This window comes from Saccostrea echinata, unplaced genomic scaffold (genome assembly GCF_033153115.1).
Source record: "Saccostrea echinata isolate AGI-Se365-2 ecotype Australia unplaced genomic scaffold, CSIRO_AGI_Sech_v1 ptg000001l, whole genome shotgun sequence".
NCBI lineage: Eukaryota > Metazoa > Mollusca > Bivalvia > Ostreida > Ostreidae > Saccostrea > Saccostrea echinata.
In genome coordinates, this window is record NW_026889750.1 from 1,669,065 (window position 1) to 1,695,000 (window position 25,936).

At 33.8% G+C, this 25,936-nt stretch overlaps 3 protein-coding genes across 4 annotated transcripts; 1 reads left to right on the forward strand and 2 right to left on the reverse strand.

Annotated features, from left to right (window-relative positions):
- Positions 1-535: 535 nt before the first annotated feature.
- On the reverse strand, positions 536-15,652 carry LOC133199916 (uncharacterized). Its single transcript, XM_061336037.1, has 6 exons — positions 15,581-15,652; positions 14,550-14,674; positions 9,871-9,985; positions 9,105-9,238; positions 750-826; positions 536-648 (listed from the first exon to the last, which is right to left on the reverse strand). The coding sequence occupies exons 1-6, from the start codon at positions 15,641-15,643 to the stop codon at positions 551-553; spliced, it is 612 nt and encodes a 203-aa protein (XP_061192021.1). The 5' UTR covers positions 15,644-15,652; the 3' UTR covers positions 536-550.
- LOC133198896 (uncharacterized) lies at positions 2,603-3,947 on the reverse strand. Its single transcript, XM_061335083.1, has 2 exons — positions 3,493-3,947; positions 2,603-3,356 (listed from the first exon to the last, which is right to left on the reverse strand). Exons 1-2 carry the CDS (start codon positions 3,926-3,928, stop codon positions 2,686-2,688), a joined length of 1,107 nt encoding a protein of 368 aa, XP_061191067.1. The 5' UTR covers positions 3,929-3,947; the 3' UTR covers positions 2,603-2,685.
- Positions 15,653-15,956: 304 nt separating the features above from the next.
- LOC133182870 (uncharacterized) lies at positions 15,957-21,586 on the forward strand. 2 transcript variants are annotated; one of them, XM_061317720.1, is made up of 13 exons: positions 15,957-16,142; positions 16,513-16,604; positions 16,774-16,889; positions 17,455-17,575; positions 18,303-18,391; positions 18,697-18,846; positions 19,434-19,604; positions 19,801-19,870; positions 20,072-20,150; positions 20,267-20,426; positions 20,676-20,719; positions 20,841-20,898; positions 21,503-21,586. In XM_061317720.1, the coding sequence occupies exons 1-13, from the start codon at positions 15,970-15,972 to the stop codon at positions 21,533-21,535; spliced, it is 1,356 nt and encodes a 451-aa protein (XP_061173704.1). In that variant the 5' UTR covers positions 15,957-15,969; the 3' UTR covers positions 21,536-21,586. The 2 variants fall into 2 exon arrangements, with proteins under 2 accessions (XP_061173704.1, XP_061173710.1); XM_061317726.1 differs by lacking the exon at positions 21,503-21,586 and having other exon boundaries at positions 20,663-20,719.
- The last annotated feature ends 4,350 nt before the right edge of the window (positions 21,587-25,936 follow it).

The window sequence follows — 25,936 nt, forward strand, 5'->3', positions numbered from 1 at the left end:
AGAGCGATTCAAGGCCCATGGGCCTCTTGTTTGTTTCTTAATTCTTTAAGATGACTGGCTGTCAAGCATAAGCTTGTTTCATGGAAGGAGTCGGATCTTTGAAAATGAGAATTACAGACAAGGAAAGTAATGTATGAAAAAGTGGTCAGACATTCAGCAGAGCATTATACATTGACCCAAAGGACACTGAACCATAAAATTTTGCAGAGGATTTGCAACCGGGGTTACCGGGCCCTATTACTGTAGACAGGTGCTTTCCCAATTGAGATAAATTGGCTTCTTGCATATAAACCTGCCTGAATGCCACATTCATTTGTCCTCAAATCTCTTTGCCCCAAATGCAGAACATTTACCTGTCACTCTAGGACATGGTACAGTACAAAAATGTACTGGAAAAAAAAGAATAACAGACCAGACCAGGATTTGAACCCTGGTGCCCCGAACTCTTTGACAGGAGCTGTATCATTTAGAAATCTTGGTACATTCAAATTACTCTGACTGTAACATTTAAATTTGAAAATATGATAAACGACACTTAATTAAAAATTATTTAATAATCATCATCATCACTACTACAATCGTCGGATGGTTTATTAAAACCGAAAACAGTTTTATTGGTTGGTCTGACATCTGGAACGTCTATAACACCTACAATGTAGAAAAATATAAATGGTTAACAAATTAACAGAATTGTTAATGGAACAGTTTTAACCTAAAGTTTGTGGCTCTGATCTGCAACATTGTTTTACCTGATTTCCCAAGTCTTTTTTCTAAAACTGAGGTAGGAAAGCTGTCGGTGTTCCCAAGTTCTTCAAAACCAATTATCCTGAAAATTGATAAAAATACTGGTCAGAAGGAAAGCACTATTTTTTTTTTTTGCATCTTGACACAGAAAAAAATATCAGAATTTTATTCAAACCATGTCATTACTGGGTATTTGCAACAAGTATATTAAAGATTCTTCAATGTGCACGAGCAAATTTAAGGCTTGGGTAAATTACAAGCCTGTAACTGCAATAAACATTATTGGGATGATGGAATACTGTCATTCAGTAGTAAAACACTAACAAAAGCAATGGGAAAAATGTTAGTGACCCTGACTTGAATTGTAATCAATTTTTCATCAAACAGCTTTTATCACATTATGTGATTTTTTTCAATGTGTTAATCTGGTTAATAAAAGAAAATGCTAAACAGTATGACAGATGCAAAATTTTCACATATTACCTAATAAACTCATGCTGTATTGAGTCCAAAATTACTGACAAACAAAATGAAGAAAACCATAGACAGAAGCATGCAATACCAATTCAAGGTCAAGGTCTTGACCAACTCTGAAAGTTGCATTGAAAATGCCTCATGACTTACCAACTTATGACAGACAATATGATTAGAATAGTTCATCTATAACAAAGTTTGAAATTTATAAATCAAAGGCAATAAACTTCTTGTGATTTACTTATATGTAAAATTATTAATTGTAACCAAATTAGGACACTACAACAAAGCCAAAAATTTTGCATTGAGTATATTGACCAACATCAAGGTCAAAGATCAAACTCAAGGCCAACCTTGAATTACAGAATAATAGCTGTATATTGAACTGATTAAATGATGTATGAAGTTGGAAGATGACAATCAAAATAGAACTATAGTTGCAACAGCTTAACATTTCTGTTGATGCAGACCAATAAAACCAACATCAACAATTCAGAGACGGGCTCATAATTTAGAAAAAAACATAGGTAATCAGAGATTACAGAGCTCACCTCAACGAATGTTGTCTTTAAGTAAGGCAAAGTCCCACACTAAACTAATAATCTAGGAGTGTGCATCCCTAGATGCAACATTTATGCAATTTTGGTCTGATAGAGCTTGCAGTTACTTGGGAATAGACTTATCTGAAAACTTAAAACTAGTCACTCATCCAGAAAATTTAAGTCAAATCCAGCATCCGAAGCAAGTCTTGAGATTGTTCGTCCCTTGATGCATCATCCATGCAAGTTTGGTTCAGATAGGCCGTAAAGTTACTTGGAAATGAGATCTGCTCCAAAAACTTTAATCTGGTTACTCATCCGGAAAATGTAGGTCAAGTCCAGCATCCGAAGCAAGTTCAGTAGTGTGAATCCTTAGATGTATCATCCATGCAAGTTTGGTCAACATAGGGTTTATAGTTACTTGGAAATGACATCTGCTCCAAAAACTTTAGCCTGGTCACTCATCCAGAAAATATAGTTCAGATTCAGCATCCGAAGCAAGTCTAGTAGTGTGCAACCTTAAATGTATCATCCATGCAAGTTTGGTCAATATTATACAATTAATCACCCTTCATGAGGTCAACATGGTGAAATGATGACCCGAGACCTGACCCACGAGGTGACCTGACCTGACCGAGGCCAACGGCCGAGGTCAGGTCAGGTCATCGAGTGGGTCAGGTCAAGGGGCATCATTTCACCATGCTGACCTCATGAAGGGTGATCAATTGTTTTATTATACCGACAATAATAATAATAATTATCAATTTTAACACATGTAACATTTTATTTCAACAGAATAATGCATATTGTGAAATAACGATTTAAGCAGCAATAACTTTGAATTTGAAAGTTCAATTGAAAAGTGAAAAAACACATCTTAGAATCATTAAATGATTTACAGAGTCCAATAAAGAACTTTACAGTATCTTTACTTTTGTTGTTCTTTTCCCATGTAATAGTGAATGTGCACTTGACCGACATTTCTGAATAATGGGCCACAAGAGTTTTGAGGCGTTTGGTCAACTTTAACATTCTCCTTTTCTTCTGGAACATTTGCAAACAAATCTGAACCATTTTCATCAGGTAGGACTTCAGATAGCAATTGTTTGGTACTGACAGTCTCAAATTCACAGTTATTCAAATTTAAGAGCTGACTTTCTGAAGTACTGGTACAAGAATTTGTTGGAACAACTGGGTTTTCTAGCCCTAGCTTTGGTGATGGGTAAACCACAGATGACAATACATCAAACATTTCTTGCTTTTTTGTTTCACTTACACATCTTGAATAGCTTTTTATGGAAGTTTCGGACTTATGTCCACTGACAGACATGATGTGTCGAGCTTCTATCCCACGCTGATCCAAACTAGTAATACACGTGGCACGTATGCAGTGGTTTGTATACAGAGTTGAGAGTTCGGCTTTCATAGATATTGTTTTCATAAAATTTCCCAAAGTATTATGACCTACTGGAGAATTGTCATACCAAACAGCATCTGAATCGTTGATATGGCGCTTCGGTCTCTGCCAAAAACTTTCACAATTTGGATTCAGCTTTCCGAGGTATTTCTCCAGACTAGACACAGGACACTTCTCATCACCTACATGGACATATGAAAAATTGTAAATCAGTTGAATTCATGAAAATTGTCACATAGACAAATATATGATCTAAAATTAGTAAATGCTGAAGTTTACATTAATTTTATTTTACATGTATTTCAAGAAGTATATTACCTGGTATTTCATATATTCTTGCTGAAGATGCATCATGGTCATTCACATCACTTCCTCTGTGATTTTTGGTTTCATACTGAGCGACATTAAGATAATACCTCCTTCCTTGGCCATCTGTCCTCAAAACAAAATCAGTTTTCTTCATGCTTCTCAGATTTTCCCTTCCTCTTCTACATGTGTAGAACATCACATCAAGAAAAACTTTATATTGCAATCCCTGTGGACTGTTTCCGTTTAGGACGCCGCTACTATACAATGTTGCCATGTCAGCATCGCTGATAATTTCCTTGTGTTGAGTGGTTCCCTTTCCAGTTCGTTTGATGTTTGTTAAAACTGCCTTGAACATTTCGTTTGATAGACGAAAATCTGGGTCATTAATAATGTCATAGTTAATTTTTTGGAAAAATCTCTGCAAACCAAACCTGATGCTGATCATGGAAGATCTACTACACAATTCACCATCTTTTCTTCGGAGTTCAGCGTAAAAGTTGATCAGAATTTCAGCAATTTCGCCTTTTGTTTTTTGCAGTATTTTGTCCACAATCAGTCCTTTTTCAGTGCAGTATGTAATGAACACTCGTTTCGCCGAGTCTACACATTGTTTTGTGTTGGAACTATCGCGGTTTTCTAGGATTGCTTGCAGTGTTCGAAATTCAGAATTATTTTCTATGGGTCCAAAGGACCCACAGAGAAAGGGACCACATGAGTCCTTCCAGGGCAGCGTAGGCCCAAAAATTATTAATACCATAAAATATTTGGGAAAAATAAACTTTTACGTATTGATGATCTCGGTAAATTTATTGCTTCATATGAAATATGTCAATTTAATAAAGGGTAACTACAACTCGCAAGTATTAACAATATGACACGGTAAAACATCAATCGTCAAACAGTCTTACTTGGTCATATATAACATGTAAAGAGCTTAACATGTGTTTAGATTTTTCCTTGGAATTACAATTTCTGTTTTTAAAATCGGCGGGTAGAAAATTACACAGGTTTCTTAGATTACCACAATATGTTGTTAAAATGTACTTATAAGTATACTTGGACAATTTTCCGTAGAAAGTTTGTAACCGCATACATATAGCGTAAATTTATTCCACGCAGGAAAAAAAATTAAATCTTCAGTATTTATTTAAAATGCACATGAAAAGAAGATATCATCATCGGCCCAAAATTATTTCAAGGACCCATTTAGTCATACTATTCGTGAGTCCTTCCGTTTGTACGTCGGCGCAGGACCGACGGGCCGACGCTAATTTCGAACACTGATTGCTTGTAGTTCCTCACTTGTCAGAGTTGCAAACCTCGATTCGCCAGCCATCGTTTTTGTAAACAGACGACAAAATAACTCATGAGAAGTGACGTAGTACACAATTTTATAGTCTATATCTTATTTCTCAAGAATAACTTACAGTTATAGTCTTTATCTAAAAACGGTACAGTAACCATGAAGAAAAAACGAAGCGGCCATATGTTCCGCCATTTTTATTTTCTGCACAGGTCAGGTTCAGCGGTCAATAATATTAATGACCGGTCAATATCTCATACACAATCAACAATCAAGTCATTAATGGTCATATGACACAAAAACGGGTCATAAGCTAATTTTAATGTTTTCTCATCAACCAATCAGATTCTTTCATTCTAATTGGAGGTATAATAAAGGGCTTTTAGTTACTTGGAAATGAGATCTGCTCCAAAAACTTTAACCTGGTCACTCATCCGGAAAATATAGGTCAGATCCAGCATCCGAAGCAAGTCCAGTAGTGTGCATCCTTAGATGTATCATCCATGCAAGTTTGGTCAATATAGTGCTTATAGTTACTTGGAAATGATTGATTGATTGTATATTGTTTTACGTCCCATTTGAGAATTTTTCACTCATATAGAGACGTCACCATATACCGGTGAAGGGCTTCAAATTTTGACCTTTACTCGGCACTCAGGGCCATTGAGCAGTGAGGGATCTTTATTGTGCCAACGCCTGCCGTGACACGGGGCTTCGGTTTTTAAGGTCTCATCCGAAGGACCCGCAACTTTCACTTCAAAGTGCCGAGCGCATGGCGAAGGAACAGTTGCTACCCATTTTTTATCGACTTAGGTCAGTCGCGGCCGAGATTCGAACTCACGACCTCCCGATCACGAAGCGAGCGCTCTACCGACTGAGCTACTGTGAACGGTTACTTGGAAATGAGATCTACTCCAAAAACTTTATCCTAGTCACTCATCCAGAAAATATAGGTCAGATCCAGCATCCAAAGCAAGTCCAGTAGTGTGCATCCTTAGATGTATCATCCATGCAAGTTTGGTCAATATAGGGCTTATAGTTACTTGGAAATGAGATCTGCTCCAAAATTTAACCTGGTCACTCATCCGGAAAATATAGGTCAGATCCAGCATCCAAAGCAAGTTTAGTAGTGTGCATCCTTAGATGTATCATCCATGCAAGTTTGGTCAATATAGGGCTTATAGTTACTTGGAAATGAGACCTGCTCCAAAAACTTTAACCTGCTCCAAAAACTTTAACCTGCTCCAAAAACATTAACCTGGTCATTCTTTAGCTGAAATTGCAGCATCTGAAACCTTGACTGGTACAATAAAACACACTAGAAGCATCCTCCATCTATTTCTGACTAATATAGGCCATAGAAGTACTTGAAAAGAAAACTGCTCCAAAAACCTTAACCTGGGATGCCGACGCCGACACCGACGCTGAGGGTATTACATAAGCTCCCCCAACTTCGTTGAGGTGAGCTAAAAATGAGAGAACTGATGGACAGATATTCAGTGAACACTATGTGAACTTTGGGATTAAGTATTCATTCTATAATTAAATGGAAACAGAATAATTAACAGTCTCTGGCGAGACTCTAGCTATACTGGTTTGAACTTGCACCAGCTTGTGAGAGGGTTACACCTGGAGTACGATAGTAGTTGTTCTTGTTTTTACAATTAATCCTCCTCTACATCAGACAGAATAATACATGATAAAATTTTTTTTTTCAGTTTTTTTCTTTAGGTCACCTGAGTCACTCAGGTGACCTAGATTGCAATCAGTTTTCATCTGTTGGTCAGGGTCAGGAGTTCTGGTGCAGGCCGGGGCTCTATTGACCACATAGTGAAAATGCATCAATTCTTTGAAACTCTTCTCTGCTCCTGAATATTTAGTAGACAAACTAATTGCATGGTTATGAACATGGGTTCCTCTTCCTAAATTGTGAAATTCATGGCCCCTGGGACAGGGATTCTGGTGTTAAGTTGGGACTCTATTTATCATGTAGTGGAAAAGCTTTTTCTGTCTAAAAAAGATTTTCTCTGCTCCTGGGCATCTAGCAGATAAATCAAGTACATGTACATAGTTGTAATTAGCAAAGGTTTTTTTTAACCAGCAATGCAGTGCCAAGTCAAAAGTATCTTGCCGTGAACCTCTAGCATGCTGGAAGAAGGTGTTCTGGTGTTAGGGCATGGCTCTCTTGAAAATGTAGAAAAATTTTACTGTACTTTGAGAGAAGTTATTTCCCATTAAGGATTCACCTATGTTATACATTAAGTGGCTTGTATTACTCAGGTGATCCTTAAAGCCCTTGGGCCTCTAGATTTTTGTATGTTTCAAAGGAACCTCTATTAACTTTTTTATGAAAAAATATCAATCAAGAAAGGAACATTTATGTTCTAAAGAAGTCCACATTTATCAGGCTGATTTTATAATCTGAGACAGAAATTGTAAAATATTGAATTGAGGACTCTCTATACACTAATGAAAAATGTTTAATGGACTTTGAGAAAATTATATAGGCAGCGTGAAGGAGTACATAATAAAATTTTCAAGTTCATTTTTAACATACAATTAGTGCCTTTTTTAGCCAGGAAAAATTTTCAGACAAAGAAGTACTGATATGGAAAAGTCACATTTGATTACTCACATGCAAATAAAGTTTTCAATTACTCTATCAAGGTCTGATATAAAGTTACATGTAGAGTACTTGAATTAATTACAAACTATGTACTACAGTGCATATTGAAATTTGTTTTATTCTATATCAAATGGTGGATCTCTATAATTACAGGGTACCTCCCTGAAATCAGTGGGCAGTGTAGAGAGGACCCTTGGATACATGTACCATATTGTGTTTTATAGCCATGAAACAGTGCATTCAAATAACTGGAAAAATTAAAATATGTATCTTTTGTTAATAACTAAATCTAAATTTTACATTGAGTTTCACCTAATAATTATTTTGATAAAATTTGACCAAAATTTTAAGAGCAGTAGCATTTTGAAGGAAATTAACAATTGTCAAGCAACACTATTCACTTATATAGTCAAACCTCATTACTCAAACTTGATGGGACCTCACCAAGAAAAAAACTTTTGAGATATCCAAGGATTCGAGATATCAGGGGTAAAATACTTAAAGAATAAGTGGTAGGGACTTTCAAATCGGTTTGACATATCCATGGTATTCTGGATATCGGTGTTCAAGATGCTCAAGTTCAACTGTAGACGGGATTAATGCATTATAATTGTAGATGGGATTAATGCATTATAATTGTCATCTCTATACATGTATTCAAACCAATCAAAACAGTCATGGGCACTGGAAGTTAATGTAAATATATACCGTAGATCTGGAAATTTTTATGTCGATTTATTTTTGTGAATCTGGGTCAAAAAACTGTTGATTTAATTTTTACGTTTCAAAATTTTGCGAATTGCCATTGGTGTTCAATTGAAAAGCGCTTAAAATTTTCAAAACAGTTTATACGTAACGCATGTACGTACAATAAATCACGCATGTACTCGTCCGTATACAATATTAAGCGATGCCAACGTTCAATAATCAGATTATAAATAACGCATACATACATACAATAAATTACGCATGCACATACAATATTAAACGATTGCAACGTTCAATAATCAGATAAAAATATTAAAAGCAATAAAACATCTAAACTGTTTAAAGTTGTCATAACATTTTATTAAATCACGCATGTACATAAAACGATGTCAGCTTTAAATAACCTTCAGATAAAAACATTCTCCCGGGTATAAGAAGAGAAAAAACGTCTAATTAATATTGAATTACATAATATGTATAAAACTGGCCTCTCTTTCTTGGAGAAATAATTTAAAAGAGACATGAATGTAGTGAAGACACTTTCCATGCATGGATTATCACGGGTAATTAGCTTGTAGTATAAACAGGTTTCTTAAATTGGCTACTGCTTATGAACACCTGTTCACTGGGTTAAAAAAAATAGCCACCAGCTGTCAGCAAACTTTTTGTTCACATTTTTTGTTGTTGATTTATTTTTAAGAAAAATATTTTTGCGAATGCAATGCACACGCAAATTTGCTAAAAATTTATCTACAGTAAAAATTTCCAGATTTACGGTAGTATGTGCATGTATAAAAGTGCATGTTTTTTTATACATGCACATACTATATATTTACATTAACTTCAAGTGCCCGTGAAAACAGTGGGTGAAACAGTACTCAGAAAAACTGTTTAGAAACAGACAGACAGGTAGACTAATGAAAATAATTTTATCAAGGCATGATGAAACTAAATCAACCATACATTTATATGGCAATAATTTACCTGTCTACAACTTGTCCATTTTTGAAACACAACACTGCTGGTAGTACTCGAATTTTAAGCTTCTCCACAAAGTACTTTGCTTTATCTACATTTATTTTGGCAAACTTTGTTTCAAAATATTTCTTTGTCAAGGCCTGCAAAAATAACATAAAGATATTGATGAGTGCATGAGAAATTTAATGTCGTAATAATTTCACACCTTCAGTAAATAATCAAATTGTCGGAAGATCATTCCCATACTGCTCTCATAATGTCAAGGTTTAAATAGTTTTACTCTGACAAAAGTATTTACAGATCAAAAATCTCTGCTTAGGCCCAGCAATCACCATTACTTATCTTTTGAACAGATACTACTTGCAGGCAAGAGACAAGTTCAATTGTCAGACAGTAAAATGCAAAGGGTCCATGGCACAATTATTTCATTACTCATATGAGGACATCAATAGTTTTCTATTAATGAATTCCACCAAGCTGTACATTCTATTCCAAACCCCAAAAATCATGGATCCACTCCCTGATTCTTCTCCAATGTTTTGCCCCATGTTACTATTAATCAAGCAAGCCAAACTTTCCCTAAAATTTTGCTTAATTCATTTATAACTTCGGCAGAATCCTACTCACTTAGAAATAATTTACAAATAAACTCATTGAGGGAAGTAAAAAAATTTATCAAAAACCAGTATGTATAAAATCAATCACTAGTTCATTTTAAGACTTCTCTGTGTTTCTTTCTTTTTTACATAAAAAAATGTTTTTAATGACATACCTCTAAGTGTGTATCCATGATTGCACATCTCCTGAAATCTTCATGAAAAAAGTGTACAACACATCTCTCTTCTTGTGTAGTTAAATCTAGAAATCCCTTTTCCACAGGAATCTCTCTGTAAAATAATGTTGACTTTTTGTTAAACAATATAGTATATCAATTATTTCCTGACAAAATTTACTCACATAATAATGTAGTGAGTATTATCAGAAAGATAACCATGTTCTTTGAAATCATTTTACTTTGTGGGGGACAATGTTTGTGGGCAGTCTGGTTCATATGGACATAATTTTGTATCTGAGTAATAGGTATATTCAGAAGATTTAATGGACTGTTAGGTTGACCAAGATATGGTCCTTGGGGATGCAAATTTGAGGGTGACCCATGAAATCCACAAACATTGGTCCCCCAAGAACAAAGGTATGATTTCACAGTATTGGTATAAATTTGTGGGTGAGAGTGACCCACAAAATTCACAAATAATGGCCCCCCATGAGCAATGATATTTCCACAGTATTGATAAAATACACACGCATGCAATACAATGGAATATACTTTAATTAACAGTTTTATACTAAAGTTTTGTAACATCATATATTGTGTTTTATACTAATTAAAGTTTTATAACATCATATAGTGTGCTATGCTTTAAAAACTACAGAATTTTTGTTGTACGAAACAAAATGTAGTGCCTGAATTGTATAATAAATATAAAGTAATTACAGTCCCTGAAACGTTCTACTTTCCCACTTGAACGGTGAGCGAACGCTGAACGAACGGTGAACGAACGCAGAGCGAACGGTGAGTGAACGATGAGTGACCGCTGAACGCAACTTGGTGAACGATGTGTGAACGGTGAACGGTGAGCGAACGCAGAACGCGAACGGAGCGCAAACGCGAACGCAAAGTGAACGGTGAACGAACGATGAACGCAAGATGAAAGATATATTCGGAATGCCTCTGATCTTTTCCTTGCATTGAAACTATTTTATTGTTTTATAATGTCAGGTGCCAAAAAAAAAAATCAATAATAAATAAGTAAACCAATAAATGAATGAATAAATAAGTCAATAAAATAAATTCTCCAAAATTGTCCCGAGAAAGACGATGCATGCACATTAAGTTTTTAATCACACGATTTTTATCGCATTAAAACATTGCAATTGTTGCCGAACGCTGAAGTATAAGAGATATTTTTTTTAGTTGGAAAGTAAAAATGTTTGTTCTTATTTGATAACAAATCAGAGAAAACTTCTGACTTATAGAATAAATTAAAGTGGTTGTAACATTCATTCATATATCTTCGTGTTAAGGCGATTTCGTGTAAAGTAATGAAAAAAAAAATAATTACAAAGGTCAGTGGACGTTTTGCATTTATACGCTCTTATTTTAAATTTTTAATACAATAACATATTGTATGTCATTTCTATTTTTCATGATGATTTATTCAGGCCCGTAGGAAACAAATTCGGTTTGGGGGGGGGGGGGGGGCACAGCCATACATTTTCAGTTGATAGTTGAGGGGGCACTACCAAAAATTTCCTGACAAGCAAAAAAAAAAAAAAGGTCATCAGACTTTTTATTGCGGGGGGCACAAGCATATAGTATCTATGTTCTCTATAGTAATCTATATATCGGCAACATTATTGGGGAGGGGAGGCACGCCCCCCCTTGCCCCCCCCCCCCGGTTCCTACGGCCATATTTATTGAGCAGCATTTATCTGTAGATGGCCGTGATTATACTCGGACAAGATAATACAAAAATACATATTCATATTATTTGTTATAAATTCAATTTCCAGAACTTGATATTCAAGTAATATGCTGTTATACAGTTTTTATTAAACAGACAAATGAGAGAGAGAGAGAGAGATTCCGTTTTAGCCCCCCCCCCCCATTTCAGGCTTCAATAAATGTTTGTACCTATATCAAACAAAAACTCTGAAATTTTTTTTCTAAATATATCAGACAGTGAACGTAATTTTTTTTTATTAACAAATCATATCCATTTGTTTAACAGTCATACTCGTTTTTATTTTCCTGCTTCAAGTTCACACGAAGTCCACGTGCTTGTCCTGTCAATCAAAATCATTCGACACTGTGCAGGTGTGAAAGTTTCGTCACATCGAAGACGAAGTGCGAGTATTTCCAACAAGTTATAACATTTATTTTTATCATTTCTAGATTTGATTCCAACATTTGAATAATAATTGAATGAAATACATTGGGCATTAACACTTGAATTTGAAACATACTCTCTGCCAATTCCAAATACCACCGCCGACACGTGTACATTTTGAACTACTATTGTAGATGCATGTTTGTTTTGAGACTGAAATTTTTGTTCTAGAAAAGACCTTAACTTTTTTTTAAAAATGTTAATTAAAATATTCTGGAAATACAATACTGACTAAGTAACCGATTTAGGGGGAAAAGGGGGGGTTATTAATCATATCGAATGGCAAACATATAAAGTTACGGTGAAGAAAGATTTTTTTCTCTATAACTATAGACTTTACATATAGTAGAGAAATTTCTGTAGTGCATTACATTTTAAATAAATATTTCCTTTAACCACACCATCAATTTAATTCGCTCCAAAGATAATAAATTAACACGATATCCGCAGTACTATGTATAACTCTCAGAACTAGTTCTATAATATTTTCTGTAGTAATTGAAAAAAAAACGTGTTAGAAATAAATATTTTCGTAATTTTGCTGCGTAATTATTTGACTTGGATAATTATATCTCCATTAACGATTTGTCTTCTTTAACAAAACAACGAAATGTTGCAGTGCTTGAAGTATTTGCACATTGCCCTTAGTTAAATATTTCAGCATCGTTCTACATAGGTACAGAATGTGCTTATAACAACATTTATTTTCCAGAGTAATTTAATAAATAACCTAACAGCTAATTAGAATAATAAAAATATACATCGTAGATATTTTTCCCCATGAAATAATGATTCTTCAAACACGATATGTTAGTTATTAAATTAAAAAAACCTGTGACTCCTAACCTACAAAAAGATAAGTCCTTTCACTTCGGAGTTCCGAATGACAATGAAAACTGAACGATAGGTGAACGCTGAACGCAATGTGAACGCAAAGTGAACGGAACGAAGAGCGAACGCTGAACGCTTTGTGAACGGTGAACGCAAAACTGTGAACGGAGAGCGAACGGTGAACGCACGGTGAACGAACGGTGAACGCACGCTGAATGAACGGTGAACGAACGGTGAGCGAACGGAAAAATGGGAAAGTAGAACGTTTCAGGGACTGTAAGTCGGTCATGAATACATTAAAACTTTAAACTATCATTAGTCTTGAAATCACTTTTTATCCCAGAGAACTTTATTTTCACATAATTATAAAACTTGCCTAGACAATCTGTTAGTGAATATTTCATTCTTACATATACAGTAAAACTTGTCTAATCTGTTGTGTATTACAAAATCTTGCATTTATGATCTAAAACTGGAAGTTCCTTTCAGTAAAGGAGTATTCTTACTTAAGTATAGTAGTGTGGTCCCTTTTTACACCCTTGGTTTACCGGTTAAATATTAGCATACGGTATTTTAATTGTTTTTATTGTGTATAATGAAGTATTTCTAATTAAAACATTGTGTATTTATAATGAATAATTAAACATATCAAAAAGTACAAGCCTATTTTTAACACCTATCGCACTAAAAAATGCCGGAACATTTTCCCCGATCAGACAACGGTTTCTCTATTACATGGAAATGGGCGGAGACATTTAGATTAGATACTATAAAAAGAAGATCTTGTTATGATGTTTTTCTTTCAAAGACGAATTATATGTTCAAGATTCACAATCAACTACAAATACAATTTTCTATTTACAAAACTTTTGCAATAAAAGCTATAACAAGATGAAACAAACAAGTCCTTGCTGATCGATATAAAACTGAGTACGTTTCACATGTTTCAACTGAGAACTAGCACATTTACTGAGGGCATTTACCCGTAACGATACAAATCCATGTACTGGCTTGCTATGATTCTAAACAGGTCAAAAAGAGGTTAATCGCATGTAAATGAAGTCAGCCAAGAGATTCAAAATCTTGATACTTTTAATTAGAAAACATAGAGCACAGGGTTGTTCAACAAAGATATTTCCACTCAACATTTACACATATAATATAGACATTATATTTCAAACTCGACTCTGAACAAACCTGTGCTCGGTGTTTATGAAAGCTTTGAAGTGTGTACCTGTCACTGATTTCTTTTGGAATTCATGAAAATCAAAGGACCCTACCTTCTACGTGCAGCTTTGTATGCTGCCTATATATCTATTGTTTGACATTTTTAGATGATGGTTCAAATAATAAAGACATTAGTTAATAATAAAATTTAATTTTTAAAAATTTTAATAAATGTTCGAAATTTGACAAGTTACCAGGGACCACAGATAAGCCTTATTGAGACTTGTTCTTTGATGTTGTCTAATCCAGCCATTTCATATGGACCATAGGACTGGTGTCCAGATTAGACAAGTTTTACTGTATTTTATAATAGCAATTACCAAATTTGTGAAAACATTGTCCTGCTTATAAAAACCATACATCCCAAAAATAAGGTATTGCGTAAAATTGGTGATCTAGCTACAGCAGTGACTGAGAAACTCAAAAAGTAAAAATAGCATACGTGTATAGACCATGCTGCTTTTCTTTCATAAGTTGAAGGTCAGCACTCTGTTTTTTCAGAGCTTCTAATCTGGCTTCCCGAATATGTGCTGGAATCTCCTCTCTTTCTAATTGATCAATAAGTTCCTGTGAAAAAGTTTCCCTTCAGTTAATATAATCCGACATTCCTCCGACTCTAACCCCTGCTTTTATATCATGACATGTACATATGTCACAATATAAAAGTAGGGTTATCTAGAGTCAGAGAAAACTTGGATCACAGATAATAGAGTCTCAAAAGTTATATTTCACGATAAATAAAGTGCTAGACAATCAAGAACAACACTTAAAGTCACATATGGTGTTTATGGTGTATTTTTGATAAGTTCAGACTAAATAAAATAAAAAAAAAAAAATTCTATTTATTTTATTACTTTATAAAGAACAATAACCAATTTATTTACCGACTCCACATTTAAATATCAGACACAGTTTAAAGTCAATTTAACTATAGAAATGTGGGGTACGTTATTCAAGTTCAAAATTAGTGAAAATTTTAATTTGAACGTAAATAACATATATCATGTTTATCTACACTTAATCTGGTATTTTTAATTTTTTAGCTCAGATACGCCATATATAGCTTTGAATATAAATAATGACAAAGAACCAACACAGCTCTAAGTTTTATTTTTCATTTAGTGATCATGACAGCAACAGGCAGTCTAAGTTGTACTATACAGTGTATCTATGATTTATGACGTACTGAAAGAAAAAAATGAGAAAAAAATTATCGAGTGTTTTTTTCTTCAGTTAAATCAGACATAAAAAACAGATTTTTATGTCTCTGGTTAAATTCTGACGTCTGAATACAAAATCTGACTCGCCTGTACATCGGGAATTGAAAAACATGACTGAATTAGTCATAACATGAATTGATGAATGATACATGGAGTTCACACTGTAATACAACAATCACTTCAATGGAATATATCTATTTTTTTTTACAGTATATTCATTGAAAAAAATACACTAGTTAAAAAATCTACCTACCTCCTCGACGAGTGTCTCATCGTCTAAAATTTCATGAGCACGCTCTGTTGTTGTGGTCGCCATTTTCAAACAAATGTTCAGAATAGTTTGTACCAAAGATATTAGAGGGATTCGTTTTGTTTTGTTTTTTTAAGAATTTAAAACCAGATTCGCTTCAATTCCAGTACATTTGTATATGTATGTATTAAAAATGATCCAATAATATTATGACCAAATGATCGATACTAAGACATGCTCGTGTGATATTTTAATATCGAATACGTAAAGAACAAGTTATCTTTTCTTATTTTCGGTTTCCATAAATGCATTCGTAACTACTCGGGCATTTTCAGAAAGAAAAGAGAAATATTTAGTTCACGGAAATGGCCGAGTAGTTACGATTATCACAAATGGTAATATTCAGGAAAAAACACCGGAATTTTTTTTTATTGCTTCATTGTCAACAGAGAATGAGCTCGGGATATAACAAGGATCTTGTAACTGCATTACGAGACGTAGTAAATGAAACCAACTGGTATTGTGCAGGACCAGTAGCCAAGTTGAAAAAATACATTTGTAACAGGTAAAGCGGCTGTAAGTAACAGTTGTGCAATAACCTGACAAACTCTGTGTAATGTTCATAATATTGGAACTATCTTCTCTTACATTGCCAGTCAGTTACATGTCGGGAGGTAGTTGACAGAACGTTCTATCATTAAAATGATATTGTCTACATTAATAGACCGGGTGAGAGCTTAAATTGTAGAGAGAAGCATGTTTGAATGTTTCTTGGCACTCTCTTTCTTTTCCCATGGAGGTTCCATTATTGGAAGGCATCCTTGGAAAGTAGTCTTGACATTTTTACTGACACTATGGAATGACCAGCAATTTAGAAAGATTTTTTTCATTAAAAAAATTCTTTATTTTGAATGTTTTCATTTTTTTTTTTATAGATATTATGCTGATGGTGGAGAGGATATTGTTGTAATCTACAGTAAAAAGAGTGACAAATTCTATGCACTGGGAGCAGTGTGTTCACATGAAGGTTGAAATTAAGTTTAAAGTATTTCTTATAATTCACTTATAAACTCAAAGTAAAAACTCACAGTAAAATAACATTGTTTTTTCACCCTGAATCAGAATGTTATATTGTATGGATTCGTTATACACACACATTGTCAATATGATTATCAGCTTGATATATCTAACTTAAGGTGGTCCTCTAGAGCAAGGTGATATAGAGGATTTCGATGGTCGGGAGAAGATTGTATGTCCTTGGCATTCATATGACTTTGATCTAGAAACTGGAGAATCATCATACGGATTGAAGGTGAGGAATACCTTGTTCTGTTAGGCCAACTTATGATAATAATCCTGTAAAATAAATGGACGATTTAATTGTCATTGTTTATCGATATTCATGTGTATTTACCTTAGTATGTACATTGATATGGGAGTTTTACAGTGTTGATTTAAGAAATAAAGTATCATTTTTAAACATCTATCGGGATATAAATACGGGTTGGTCACGAGATCAAATTTGATCTCGTACCAACCCGTATTTATATCCCGATAGATGTTTTAAAATGATACCTTATTACTTATATTTACATTTGTGACTTATTCATATTATATATAAGCCTGGTTATAACCTTTAACGCGTGAAATGTTTTATTTTTTCAAACTCAACGGCACGAGTATGATCTATTGATTGCGCGTCGACCCTTTATGACGTCACTGAGAAATTACGTCGAACGTTTATGACGCGAGGAACCTGTGTTTATACGAATATAGATACGCGTTGCTTTTAATAGTGTTATATAAAAGAAAACATTTCCAAATGTAAATATTATTATTTAAATCTTGAAATATACAGAATTTATATTATTTTACAGCAAGATGTATATGAAGTTTGTATAAAGGATGATCAGCTTTATTTCTACACTGGAAGTGAGCTGTCAACCAAACCATTTAAGAGTCCAGTTATCAAGAAAGACACCACCCAAACTGAAACAAGTGAGAAGACATACATGATAAAGGAACAAATCTAGTCAGATGGACTACATGTATTATTTTCCTGCATCACAAAAATGATAATATGATATGCAAAATGTTTCTGATACAGGATAAATGTATATAATAGAATGGAATACTGCATCTTGTTAAAACACAATATTATATCTATAATATTTACTGGGTTGTCTATGGATTAATGTTGCCAGTCTGCCTGTGTCTACAATTTTGTTCAGCTGTGGCATTTACAGTGTAGTTCTGCCATAAATGAATGACCTATTGTAGGTCATCATCTTCAAATTTCACACAGAATTTATGTGATGTTTCTGAACCATCAGTGGTGTTCACTTTCGGCTTCAGTTGATGCCAGGTCTTGATAATGTCAAATAGAATAAATTTATCTGGTTGAGGAGGACATTTCTGGTTTATCATCTTCAAACTTTGCAAATGATAATCATGATAAGATGTTGCAAATGCCAATTTATATCTTGTCTTCAACATTCTTCTTTTAAAATAAGTAGCTGATTTGTAGTGAATACTTCATCTTTTGTAGTTTCTCTCTTTAATATGGAAAGAAATTAGGACAGATCAAAACAGGATATCAAACTGTCTACTGACTACTGCACAATCCTGCCATGTCATCTAAGCAGTTTCTTGTTTTGTATTTGATAGCATAATCTTGCTAGTTGCCACTGTGTAATGTGTCTTTTTTTTTAAAAAAAAAAAATAGAAACAGACAAGACAGTTAAGGATGAAGACACAACAAGTCTAACATACTGGGCATCAAAAATACTCAATACGGCCTGTCCTCAACAAAAGGTAGATAACTTTGTCACAAGTTTTCACTTTATTTTTAAGTGAATTTTCTGTTTGCACCTATTCATAATTTACTCGACTTAAAATATCAACCATGATATGTGGACTTTTAAGGGTATAGAACATTTCTCCAATATCATGAATATCCAGCATATTTTCTTTTGCATTGTGAACAGGAATAAATGCATTGTAAACAGTCTAATGATTATCAGCTTAATCCCTGTAAATATTGAAATAGCAGAGGGGTTATAATAAACTTGATAAAGATTGAAGAAGGATACATTAAAGATTGATTTGTTTACAAATAGGTAGAACTAACACAGAAAGTGGGAGAGATGTGGAGAAAAGGGGAGCTAACTGTGGGATTTTGTCATCCACCAGACCAACCAGCCAGGGATGAAGGTTTAACAGTTGTAAAACCAGGCAAGGAGAGAAAGAGAGGGAAAGGGGGCTCTCTGGTATTATATAGTCCACTTAATATCTGATTCTCTTACTTCTGGTAAGGCCTAAAAAATATGTTTGTTTACAGTTACCCATTCACTCAAATTTTATATGTCTACCCAAAGATTTTTATTGTTTTAATTTTATAAAGATATTGCATGTCTAAACATTTCTTTCAAAATGTAACAGTTTATAAGTCATAAGGTTCCTTTTAGATCTAGCTGTCAGGTAGATTTTATGGCTAGAAGAAGAGAACCTCAAACTATGTTTATAAATTGTATTTCAAAGTTCTGCTTTTATGTAAAAAAAAAAAACCCCGCAAAATCCTTCCTCCCTACTTTTTATTTGCATGTAATAGTAAACAAACATTTTTTTTTCTTTGGCCTAATTAAAGAGTCAATATCTGAGCAATGAGTCATTTTTATTTGTACATGTATTTGTTATCAAGAAATTGGGTTGGTTTACATTTGCAATAAAATTTCTAAAATATAATTTACCACGCAAGTTTAAAATTTTGAATTACATATAAAATATACATTTTCACTGAAAGTCTTTTGGGTATACATTATGAAAACATGAAACTCAAAGTAAATTTTTCTTGTAGACTAGTCGGATATCTAGCTTGCATTCTATGGCCAATATAGAGCAATGGGCTATTGATTTATCATGGGACATCATTGCTCGCTTCTCCACGGCAACACCAGATGGTTGTGATGAGGCTCTCCCACAGGGTTTCTATGATGATTTTGTCCAAGTGGCATGTGATGAAGCAAAGGTGAGATAAATTTCTCTTTAAAAAAAAACTATTTTACTTTTCAAGTTTAACTTATTTAGCAAGTCATTGCTCTTAAATTTTAAATTGAAGTATGTGGTGATTAATGTATTATATCATATTTATATTTTACTGTTTTACTGTCAAATGGTGGGAATCTTTATCCAGAAGCATATATTTCAGTTATTGTCATTTTCAGCATTATAAGATGCTGTCAGATAGACTACAAGACTTGGGTAGCTATTTTGGTGCTCTTCCTGTGCATAATGGTATGTCCTATTTAAGCTAGTTTTAGAAGCTAATGCTTTGAATATTTTCTAGAATAGAATCAAGTCCTTATATTGGGCGTTCAATATTTTGATAGTGATATGAATACAAATATAGTCCCTTTAGATTTCACTGGTATGGAACTAAAAAAGACCTTCTGATACCCCCTGTGGTTTTGGTTAATTTTGTTGCTTTTTTCATAGCATTGTGGTCCGCAGCAACTGACACAAGTGACAGTTTACTAGCAAGACTGGCTATTGTCCATATGGTACACGAAGCCAGGTTAGCTCACATTTGAATCTTGGCTTTCTTTTTTATTTATTTTTCTTTAAAAAAATATTGCTGTCAAGATATGGAAATTTTTTGATTTCATTCATCTTTGTTTGTGTGTGTTTAAGAGGTCTTGATGTGCAACCAAAAATTTTGGAAAAATTTGCAAAGAACAACGACCCAGAATCAGCAGCAATATTGGAGGTCATTTTCCGAGATGAGATAACTCATGTTGCTGCAGGACTGAGATGGTTTACTTACGTATGTTCTCACTCCAACCCTCCCCTGGTAGGCATCCATTTTTGAAATCAATAGAAATTTCAAACTATCTCAGTACATACATCGTTATACTCTAATTACTTATAATGTACTTAAAATGGTACTTCCTAGAATTTGCCAAAAATACTTAGTGTTGAATTCCATTATATACATGTATAAAATCCGTCTTGGAATCAATTATTTCAAGCATGGATATATAGACAGATAATATTACATGTTTTCCTTGTGATAATTAGCATATGTAGAACTTTTTTTCAGGATTGTATTCCAACATTTCATAAATTAGTGCAACAATATTTTGGGTATGTAAGACATTTTTAGACTAATAAACTTGATTTTTTTTTCTTCATAAATTGGGGTGAATTCAGGTTTGAATAACTTGATGACATTGTTCAATATTATTCTCATTCCTAATCGTTTTAGTTCTTTGAAGCCTCCATTTAATACAGAGAGCAGAACCATAGCAGGAATGACGGAAGAGGTAATAAAGAAAAATGTGCATTTAATATTTGTAAATCAATAGGACATTTAAAAAAATAATATAGAAAATAACGTATAAAAAACTTACTCAGGTTATGTTTTTTTTCTCTGCAATAGTTGCAACTGTTAATGCACTTGGAATTTATTTTGGAAATTTAATGTAGATTTATGTTACGGGAAATACTAGTATCAACATGAATAAGCTATACAAGAGAAAAAAGTTGTAAAAATGATCAAATACCAATTTAGGTTTAATTGCATCCATTAAAGGGATGCCTTGTTATCATTAAAAAGACATTTTACCAATGGCTTCCAGATGGGTTTAATTCTTATTTAATGTTTTAATGTTAAAACATCCACATTAGCAATATAATTCAAGACTAAATTCTCTCTTATGCTACAGAAATTAATTTTTAGCTCTCCTGAGTTGAATTTTAAGATTAATTATCACATATTCTCAGTTGAAAGGTTTGAAACTCACATATACACACATGAGTATGAGTGAAAATATTGTAGAAAAAGATAATTTTATGAAATCAAATAAAAGGTCTTATAGTTATATTCCATCGACAATTTGCTTATAATATATTTGTTAACTTTTACAGTGGTACCTGCCCTTGGTGAAGCCTGCCAGCTGATATCTTCTGGTATTTTAATATAAACTGAAAAAGCAATAAAATTTAACTGTTGGTCTTCCTGTTCATATATTTTCATTCTATAGTTCCTTATGGACAATATAAATACTTAGTAACTTGCATTTCATGTTTGAGTGCAATGCAGATATAATGTAACTGTAATAAACTGTCTAAAAAAACATGAAATTATTAATTTTTGCATTGCTCTCTGTCATGAATTTCATAATTTTGTAAAGAGTTAACTGTTTTTCATAATCATAGAAACAGTTTACCTGCAATATGTCCATGAAGGAGGATTTTCAAAAATGTGCATACATTGCAATTTAATATATGACAACCATGTTCCATCCTTAGTCCTGGACACAGGGGTCACAATTTAGGAAAAAGTTTCTTCATACTCATATGATTATGCAAACAATTAGTCTTCTAGATGTCCATGAATAAAGTAGACATCATAAAATAGAATGCATTTTCAATGAATGGCAACCTAAACCCCAATCTGGAGCCAGAACTCAAGGGTCATGAATTTCACAATCATTATAATCATGGCAACAGTTTGTCTACTAAAGTATCCAGGAGTGTTGGAGAAAATGTTTGAAGATTGCAATAAGTTTATGGTTTTGGACCCTCAGGCCCCATTTAGGCAGTGGCATTAACGAAACTAACAATATATGTCCCCATTTATCAGTAGATGCTATATACAAAAATTGGTCATAATTAGTTCTGCTGTTCCCCAGAAAAAGCGGGAAAAAAACAACGACATGAAAACAAAATGAAACTCATTGACGGGTGATACTAGTAATATTAAGTACATGTCGTGATCAAGGATATGGGTAGTTATTGCAGTTAATAATACTGGTTTTAAATGTTTGTTTCGCGTTCTTTTTAAATAGTTTATTGTGTATATTTTGCTTTTATTTCGATTCTAGTCGCCCGCTTGGCGCTGTTGTTAGCGCGTTTACTCTGAAGTTGCGGAGTAAGGAGTTGTTCCTTATGTCGCGGGTTCGAATCCACTATGAGACGTGGAGACCGGTCCTTCTGATGAGACCGTATAAACCAAGGTTCTGTGTCGCAGTAGGTGCTGACACAAAAAGACCCCTCACTGCTCAATGTCCACGAGTGCCGAGTATAGATCCAAATTTGCAGCCATCCATATGCAAGTGGTGACGTCTCCATATGAGTGAAAAATTCTCTATAGGGGCGTTAAACAACAAACAAACATTTCGATCCTTTGTTAATTTCGCTGTTTGTATCCAAAGAGAATAATATATGTTAAAGGGAAAAGTACTGCATAATATAGGTCCCCCCTAATATCATCTCCCTCTTGACCGTGTACAGAATAAATGTATATCGTACTTCTCACTATATGATTAAATTCAGGCCCATTAGGAGCAATTTCAGTTGGGGGGGGGGGGGCACAATCACACATTTTCAGATTAATGAAGGGGGCACTACCAAACAAAATTCTGTGATAAGTTTTAAAAAAAAAAGGGCCTAAAAGGTCACCTGAGAATAATACACTGTAAAGGATCCATAGAAGTATAAAATAAAACAAAATAAACTGATAAATGAAGATATGTTGCCCAAAATTAAGGATACACAAAAGGTTTCCAAATGCCAGAATTTTATTTGCATGTAATTCTTTCATTATCAAAGATAACATAATAAAAGTATATATCATTTGAAAGCTTGTTAAATTTACCATTTATCCTAATTTAAATTTTAATTAATAACTTATTTAAAAATTATATAAATATTGATGTAAATTTTAGTGCATGAATATTTTATAAATCAACTTTTTTGTATTTTACCCCCCCCCCCCCCCCCCCCCCCAAAGTGGTAATTTTGCCTCAAGGTAGATTAAAGATTGAACTTAAAAACTATATCTCAGATTTTTGATAAATCTTCTAATTCAAAAGTTACAGCCATTTGTCCTTCAATGTTAACAATTTATTAGCCTAATTTAACATTTCCCTCAATATTTCCAAAACTAAGCTAGATATAAAAAACTGAGATACAGTTTTGTGAACACGCATTTGAGAAGCAACCCATCCAATTTTCAGAGAAATTGGTCAATAAATAAGGGAGCTGAATCCTTTGAAATAATACCACAAACTGTCAGATCTTACTTTACAGTAGAGGGCAAAAACCCATTACACAACAAAATCTACCAAAGCTAAGAATATATGACACCTTGGAGATTCAGCTTTGGATACCTGTCACTTAGCCATATTTTCCATGCATATTTACAAGAATGGGAGGTTCTTTTCTGTATTTAGATGCTTTTAATTAAGTAAAATAGTTTCAATTCTGAATCAGAAAGATTTCCCGGCAAAATGGCAAGAGCTAAGCTCCACCTTCTATTTTATGGTCATCAGTGATCTGGTAGATCTCCTTCTCTAAATCTAGAGTCCCTGTAGTTTAATTACTGATACCTCTGTGTGGCTAGTGAAGAATTCCCCAAGTGGTCACAATGATTTATTGCGTCTTTCATGGGCAGGCAGTCACAGATCAAATCAGAAGCTTCAATAACGGAACATTCACATGTGGTAGTGTTTATGTTTCATTATTGTTAAATAATTAAAAAACCATTTCATAATTACCAAAAAATTTACATGCATTATAAAGCAGTGATTAACTTCTTTTTCTTAGACAAAAATCTCAAAATTGTTGAAAATCTTGAAAAAAGCCTTCGGTGTATCCTTAAGCAATGTACAAAATAAGGTTTTTTTGTCTTATTTTTATTCATCTATTATTCACAATCTATCTGACCATTAATAATTTGAAAGTGCATTTTGTACTATACATTAAAATTTTTTGTAATTCTTTTATTCAATTGACCTATGAAGTACATTATTAATAATAATGACTTATCATTAGTGAATAACAAATGGGAAAAACTTCCTTCAGTAGAGTACAATTCTCTTTACAAGATCAATAGAGCCTTGCCCAGCAACAGAACACTTGACCAAATGATCCAGAATTTTACAAATCTGATAAAAATACCCTTGCTCATTACAACTTTGTACTCTGTTTGCCTCCTAGATTTTTAAAGAATTAATGGATTTTTACTACATAATCAAATTAATCAATAGACACTAGAACCTCTGACCCAGGAGCCATGGATATATAGTCACATTTTGTAAGAGGCACTCTTGCTTATCATGACCATGCATTAAGTTTATCTGCTAAATACACAGGAACAGAGAAGATTTTCAAAGAATAAATGTATTTTCACTATATAATCATAAGAGCACTACCCTAACACTAGAACCCCTACCAAGGGCCATGAAATTCTTAATATTGGAAGAGGCAACCTTACTTATCATAACCATGCACTTGGTATGTTTGCTAAATGTGCAGGGGCAGAGAAGATTAAAAAAAAGAATAAATGTTTTTTCACTATATATATTCAATAGAGCCTTGCCCTAACACCAGAACCCCTGGCCCAGAGGCCATAAAATTCACAATTTTGGAAGAAGCACCCTCGCTTATAATAATCAAGCACTTATTTTTTGCCTTATACGCAGGAGCAGAGAAGATTTTCAAAGAAATAATGCATTTTCACTACATAATCAGTAGAGCCCAACTCTAACACTAGAACCCCTGCCAAGGGGCCGTGACTATAGTTTTGGAAAGACAGTTTTGGAAGAGGCACCATTGCTCATCATAATCATGCACTTGGTATGTTTGCTAAATGTTCAGGGACAGGAAAGATTTTTTAAAGCATTGATGTATTTTTTCTATATATAAATAACAGAGCTCCCTCCTGACACCAGAACCTCCTAACCTTGGGCCATGAAATTCAAAATTTTGGAAGAGGCACCCTGCTCATCATAACCACGTACCTAGTTTGTTTGCTAAATATACGGGAGGCTTTCCAACGGGCCTGAAATCTATAAGATTTAATATAAATGATATTTATGTATAGAAAAATCATTGCGGTGCCCTTTTTGTTCATCACTAACTTGAGACTCACTGAAAAATCTTTTAAAGATGTATATTAGTTATATTTTGATATGATTTACAAAAATCTCAAAAATATGGAGATAACGAGCTCATAGTCCATTTAAACGATACAAATCGGGAGTAGGGCAAACATATCATGGACCTACAAAAACATCAGAGGCGGGATCAGGTGCCATGGTAGAGTAAGCACCCCCTGTTGACTGGTCACACCCGCCGTGTGCTCCTGGTCATGATCGAGTAAACGGGAAAATCAGTAGAAAAGTCTAAATAATGGCCTAACAATTTGTATGAAAAACGTCAGTCAGCATTTGATAGATTGTATTTGCTGATAAGATCATTGTATCGACCATCGAACTTGCACAATGATGATTTCAAAAGACACTTGATATCCTTGTTACATCAACTTGTTGGTTAATAGTGTGCCTCGTTTTAAAA

Bases quoted from the DNA above. Each gene is read 5' to 3' on its own strand.
- LOC133198896 (XM_061335083.1), bottom strand. From the start codon at position 3,928: ATGATCAGCATCAGGTTTGGTTTGCAGAGATTTTTCCAAAAAATTAAC. The intron at 3,357-3,492 runs GTAATATACTTC...ATGTCCATGTAG, and splicing joins AAGAATATATGAAATACCAG to GTGATGAGAAGTGTCCTGTG.
- LOC133199916 (XM_061336037.1), bottom strand. From the start codon at position 15,643: ATGGCGACCACAACAACAGAGCGTGCTCATGAAATTTTAGACGATGAG. The intron at 14,675-15,580 runs GTAGGTAGATTT...ACTTTTTCACAG, and splicing joins ATGAGACACTCGTCGAGGAG to GAACTTATTGATCAATTAGA. The intron at 649-749 runs GTAAAACAATGT...TCTACATTGTAG, and splicing joins AAAAAGACTTGGGAAATCAG to GTGTTATAGACGTTCCAGAT.
- LOC133182870 (XM_061317720.1), top strand. From the start codon at position 15,970: ATGGTAATATTCAGGAAAAAACACCGGAATTTTTTTTTATTGCTTCAT. The intron at 16,890-17,454 runs GTGAGGAATACC...ATTATTTTACAG, and splicing joins AATCATCATACGGATTGAAG to CAAGATGTATATGAAGTTTG. The intron at 18,392-18,696 runs GTAGATAACTTT...GTTTACAAATAG, and splicing joins CGGCCTGTCCTCAACAAAAG to GTAGAACTAACACAGAAAGT.